Source organism: Lithobates pipiens, unplaced genomic scaffold (assembly GCF_037356315.1).
Source record: "Lithobates pipiens isolate NorthernLeopardFrog02 unplaced genomic scaffold, aLitPip1_a1.2 Scaffold_10, whole genome shotgun sequence".
Lineage (NCBI taxonomy): Eukaryota > Metazoa > Chordata > Amphibia > Anura > Ranidae > Lithobates > Lithobates pipiens.
The window spans coordinates 221,285,902-221,292,181 of NW_027507686.1; the positions used below are offsets into that span (position 1 = coordinate 221,285,902).

The 6,280-nt window shown below is 46.0% G+C and overlaps 1 protein-coding gene across 1 annotated transcript in view; it reads right to left on the reverse strand.

Annotated features, from left to right (window-relative positions):
• Nucleotides 1–6,011, reverse strand: part of DGKZ (diacylglycerol kinase zeta) — a 341,151-nt gene extending 335,140 nt beyond the window's left edge. The window contains exon 1 of the mRNA XM_077461740.1: nt 5,389–6,011. Within this exon, the coding sequence (XP_077317866.1) occupies nt 5,389–5,585 (197 nt within the window). The 5' untranslated portion in view covers nt 5,586–6,011. The remainder of the gene's footprint in view (nt 1–5,388) is intronic.
• Nucleotides 6,012–6,280: the final 269 nt, after the last annotated feature.

A 6,280-nucleotide genomic window follows, 5' to 3' on the forward strand; every position in this document is an offset into this window, starting at 1 on the left:
CTTCTAAATATAGAAAGAATATTATACTTGACTGCTGCCCGATTCTGCAGCTGTCTTTTATCAGTGTAGGGACTGAGGGACAGTCTGCAAATCACTAGCTACTAGGTCCACAAAGGTCCTTTTAAGGACTGGTATAGGTGAACTATTTGGTGTGCAGTATATAGGGGTGTAATACACGTATAAAATACTTGCACTTATAGAAAGCATAGTGCTCTCTATCTCGGTGCTGGTGTCAGTGCTCTCTATCTCTGTGTTGGTGTCAGTGCTCTCTATCTCGGTGCTGGTGTGGTCTCAGTGCTCTCTATCATGGTGCTGGTGTCAGTGCTCTCTATCACGGTGCTGGTGTGGTGTCAGTGCTATCTCGGTGCTGGTGTGGTCTCAGTGCTCTTTATCACGGTGCTGGTGTGGTGTCAGTGCTCTCTATCTCGGTGCTGGTATTAGTGCTCTCTATCACGGTGCTGGTGCAGTGTCAGTGCTCTCTATCTCAGTGCTGGTGTGGTCTCAGTGCTCTCTAACTCGGTGCTGGCGTCAGTGCTCTCTAACTCGGTGCTGGTGTCAGTGCTCTCTAACTCGGTGCTGGTGTCAGTGCTCTCTATCACGGTGCTGGTGTCAGTGCTCTCTATCTCGGTGCTGGTGTCAGTGCTCTCTATCTCGGTGCTGGTGTCAGTGCTCTCTATCTCGGTGCTGGTGTCAGTGCTCTCTATCTCGGTGCTGGTGTCAGTGCTCTCTATCTCGGTGCTGGTGTCAGTGCTCTCTATCTCGGTGCTGGTGTCAGTGATCTCTATTTCGGTGCTGGTGTCAGTGCTCTCTATTTCGGTGCTGGTGTCAGTGCTCTCTATCACGGTGCTGGTGTGGTGTCAGTGCTCTCTATCACGGTGCTGGTGTGGTGTCAGTGCTCTCTATCTCGGTGCTGGTCTCAGTGCTCTCTATAATGGTGCTGGTGTCAGTGCTCTCTATCACGGTGCTGGTGATCATCTCCTGCACCCTCTTCATAGCCTGCCCTGACCTTTCCTCTCCTCCATGGCCTTCATGCGCTCCTGAATTGTCAAAATTTAACAGATAAAAAAAGAATGCTTTTCGTTGTCGATCCCAGATTCACTTAATACTTTTGTTATGTCAGTGTCCATGTGGTGGGACTATGTGTGCACAGCTAGTAAGTATTTTGTGGCTGAATATATGACCTGTAGGTTTTTAAGGTTCGCCTGCCATTAAAGTCAATGGGGCCCGCCGCAAACTTTGCGGTTCGCAAACTTTTGCCCGCGTTCGCGGTTCGCGTTTTGCGAAACGTCCCGTCGGAAGTCTGTCCATCGCTACCTCCCAACTCCCTCCTACTGCAACACATGCGGATCTCTAATGCAAACAGCAGGTGGGAAGCCGGGAGGTGCTGCACTGATGAGGTCACTGGTTGCTAGGACATCAGCGCTCCCAGCAGCCAATCCTTACAGCATGGGAGGGTGTAGGGCGGAGCAGCTTTGTTTGTGGGACCTGCCAGTCATACTCCCGATCTGCTGCTTTTAAAAGGCAGCAGATCAACAATGCTATGTTGGCAGATTCTGGGTGAGCCACGGGCCTGGAGAAAAGACACGAGCGGGCCAGGGTTTGGAGACCCCTGTACTAGAGCACAGGCATGGGAAACCTACAGAAACCTGCAAGGGGGGCCTCAAGGTTTTGACTGCCTAGGGACCTCCACAGAGTTTAGTCTGGCACTGGGTAGTCTAGGAAAACAAGTTTGTTTACATCTAGTCGCCCACAGATCTAATATAGGTCCAGAAAGCTTAATTTTTACTTGCTTATTATTATATAGAATTTACTTATCGCCAACAGTTTATGTAGCTCTTTAAAATGTATAGGGGGATGGTACAATTACAATACAGTTTAGTACAGAAGGAATAGGAGGGCCCTGCTCATGGAGCTTACAATCGAAAAGGATAGGGAAGTGGTACAAAAGGTAATAACTGCAGGGGATGATCTGATGGGGGTGACTTGGGTACAGTTTTTAGATTGGGGTGGGGTAGGCTTCCCTGAATAAGTGAGTTTTCAGGGAGCGCTTAAAGGCTGACAGGGTAGGTGCTAACCGGACATACTGGGGTAGGGAGTTCCAGAGAATAGGAGAGGCTCTGGAGAAGTCTTGGAGGCAAAATGGGAGAAGGTGACAAGGGAGCTAGAGAGCAGGAGGTCTTGGGAGGACTGGAGAAGACAATTTGGGTGATATCTGCAGATGAGGCTGGTGATGTAGCTGGGGACGATGTTGTGGATGGCTTTGTATGTTGTGGTTAGTATTTTGAATTTTATACAGTGAGGTAGGGGAAGCCATTAAAGGGAATGGCAGAGAGAAGCAGCAGTCGCAGATCGATTAGTGAGGTGTATGAATCTAGCAGTATCATTCCTAATAGACTGAAGGGGGGATAGCCTGTGTAAAGGTAGGCCAGTGAGGAGAGAGCGGCAGTAGTCAAGGCGCAAAATAACCAAGGTGTGAATACGTTGTTTTGTGGTGTAGTTAGTCAGGAAGGGACAAATTCTGGAAATGTTGCAGAGTTTAGGGCTGCAAGATGTAGCCAGTGATTGTATGTGGGGCTGTAGGAGAGGTCAGAGTCTAGGAATTACACCCAGCACCCTGGTGTGTGTGGAGGAACCAATGGTTGTGCCCAGGGGTGTTTTTCAGTCTAGAAAAGATCCGGGGCTAGAGCCCATAGCAGTGAAGTAAAGAAAGTCATACATTTGGGTGGGCATACACATTTATAGAATATACTTGTGTGTTTAGATATATAAATATATATACAGTCTATAATATTGTTACATATCTGAGTGCAGATTCCCCCTTACATCAGGGTCCCTAGAGAGCCCGCCACTTACATAAAGGTCCCCAGAGCTCCCCACGCTTACATCAGGATCCCCAGAGAACCCCCTTACATCAGGCTCCCCAGAGAGCCCCCTACTTACATCAGGGTCCCCAAAACCCCCCTACTTACAGTACATCAGGGTCCCCAGAGAGCCCCCCTTACATCAGGGTCCCCAGAGAGCCTCCCTACTTACATCAGGGTCCCCAGAGCCCCCCTCATTACATCAGGGCCCTCAGAGAGCTGCCCCTTACATCAGGGTCCCCAGAAAGCCCCTTCCTTACGTCAGGGTCCCCAGAGAGCCCCAGGGCGCAGGAGTTGGCTACATAAAGAATGCAGGGCTCAGCTGTGCCCATTTATGCAGCCTCACCAGTGCCCAGCAATGCAGCCCCCACTGTAGTGTCCACTGTCCCCTGCACCCCACCCCACTGCACTGCCCCCCGTCCAGCCCTGTGAATGTCCACGGCTCGGATGCACACATTCAGCAGTGGCGGGCCAGGTGCTGGCCCCTGCTCTAGAGACCCAGGGCTATGGGCTCCAGATTCGGGGCTATAGCCTCAATAGCCACCCCCTAGCGACGCCTCTGGTTGTGCTGTTGATCTCAGTGGTAGTCATGGGAAGGTTTTGGCATTTTGAGGAAGTGGTGTGACATCACATCCATACTGATATGTTGCTCAGTAAATTTGTGATATGTGAGAAGATGGAGGGAGTGAGTTAAGGAGTGGAAAGATAAATCTGGGTGTCGTCAGCATAGAGGTGGTATTGGAATCTTATCAACTGGCCCAGGGAAGAGGTATAAAGAGAGAATAGGAGGGGCCTAATTTGATTATTTTTATATACTTATTTGTATATTTTGAGGTGTTATGATTAGCCTGACATAAGTTAATTTGTTCTTACAGAACAATCAGTAAAATCTCATTAACTTTAACATGCTAATGTAATATCAAAGGTGGTTTTCATTCTTTATGAATCTGCTGCATCCATTAAAATAATAACTTATGATCCTGCCATGAAGGTCTTCATATAAGAACTTTCTGTTATAGGGTGACGGCGCTCTGTCCCTGTCTGTCAATTGTGCTTCAGCGTTGTCACCTGTCACTTGTGTTTCCGATGGAGATTACAAGTGGCCCTTTTGACACACATTATACAGGCATGGTCTACTGGTGTCACCATCAGGAAACCCACCCTGGTAAATCCCATGCGGCCATTGCTGGAATGCAGATAGATATGAAGTAGCTTCCAATAGGCTGCAGGATATCAGCAACACTGAAATGTAACAAAATATGGAAAAAAGATTTAAAAAAAAAAAAGAAGTACGAGGTAAGAAATACGGATTCTTTAGGATACACTGTGCTTTAGCACACAAAATCTCATTCAGTTAGAGTTTTCACTTAATTTAATGTTTTTACGACCCCAATCTGTTCCCAAACCCTTTTACCAGTCTGTTAAAACCATTATTATCACAAGTTCTATAAGCCAGTATGACTTCAAAAGAGGTCAATAGCTTGTTTTTGCTTTACACATGAATAGCTAGGAACTGGACAAGTGAAAGAAAATCACACTGATTTGATCATATTTATTTATATAGAAAATGCGAATCACAAATACACAAGTCAACTAACTAGTGAGGTTTTTGCTGCTTTTTTTTTTTTTGTACAATCAAAACTTAGAATCAAGGTCCAGTTATTGATGCTTCATGTTCTTCTGACACAAGTCAATTTTTTCAACTTGTATTTTAAGTTTAATAATGTAGAGAATCCTGAATTGTTTAGAAACCCATACCCATTCCTCCATCATTTGGTTCCTGTACCCCTAGTAGACCTGATCCATAGAAGTGCAAGAAGAGGGGAGCAGTAAAATGCAGTCACTGTGAAGAACTACTAAGAAGGACACAGACCCTGCCTATGTAAGAAAAATAAATATACTGTAGCTGCACTTATGTACACCATACATTGGGGGAACAGGCAGTACTCCTTTATTGGGCTTGAGTCCCATTGGGTTAGCAGGGGGGCCTGGGCCCAGTGTGGCTTTTGCAACCTCTTTCAGTTGCACTTTTGGTGCATTTTATGTAAAACCACCTGCAGTAAAGAATGAGTTTTTCAGCAGCTGAGGATAGCTGGCTCCTTTACACCTTCCGGTAAACATGCCTGTGCCAGTATAGGTGATGCTCCAGGGGGGTTAACTTTAGCCAATGAGAGCCATGTCTACCTTTCAGCTGAAGCAGCACAGAACCCCTATATGGGTGAATAAAAAAACTGGGCTGCCCTAAGGCACTCCCTCCCAGAGCAGCAGCCCTACTAAATGGCTGGGGCTAATGGCAATGTCTCCTGAGGAAGCCCCACCATGTCCACTCAAACAGGGGCCCGCTTAAGTACATATGTAAAAAATAAATAAAAAAAACAGGAATGAAATTTTAAGACCTCTACTTGCATTCATAAGATTGATGGCATCAGGCTGAACACATTCACATGTGCAAATGAAAAAAAAAAAAAAACATTTATTATACTTAATTTAATTGACTTAATGAACTAGAAGGTAAATGATCTCTCACCTGTATGACAGCTGCTTCTTCATATAAAGTGGGATCAGAATGTCTGCTGTTTCTTCAGAAGAGACTCTTGAAGTGTTAAACTGTGACATGGCAGAAGTACTGGCTCTCACCTCTTCTCCTTCAGATAAACCATGCATGCTGGTTACTTGTCCATCCCCCGATCTACTGGGGTCCTGATCCTGCCATCTCTCCGCCATGCTGCCCGCTGTAGTCCCCCCCTGGAAACTCTGTCAAAGCCTGGCACTGTTCTGTGCAAAATGACAGCAAGTTCTATCAAGGAAACTGTGCTGTTGAAGGGAGAAGTAAGAGCAGAGAAGGAAAAGGTTGAGTAGAAAGCGTTTTATTTACGAAAGGAATAATGTATGCCTATGTTCACTTCCAAAGTCCAATCAAGTTCAGCAAAATAAAATCTATTTTCTTTTTCAAATTCTAATGAAGCTGATTGGGTGTTTGAAGTGAACACAGACCAGGATAACAATGATTCAGCCCCAAAGAGGAATAAAAGGGAAATAGGTTTTGGTAAGATGCACATCTAGAGTGAGAAGGGAGATAAAGAATGGGAAAGAGAAGGGGAGAGGAAAAGAGAAAGAGGAAGAGAGATGGAGAAAGGGAAAGAAGATGAGAAAAGGAAATATGAGGGAGGGAGGGAGGGAGAAGGATGAGCAAAAGGTAAAAAAAAAAGAAAGAAACAAAGAAGCAACGGAAGCAAGAAAAAGAGAATTGGATTCTGATCAGCTGAGGTGAAAGCAGGTATGGCTGTATAAATGTCTAAATGTACAAAGTCCAAAGGTGCACAGAGACATACCAGAGGCAGGAGAGGGAGAGGGAAAAGCGAAGACGAGGGAGAGAGAGAGGGGGTGGAGTTCAAAGCTGGGATGAGGAAAGAGGGATA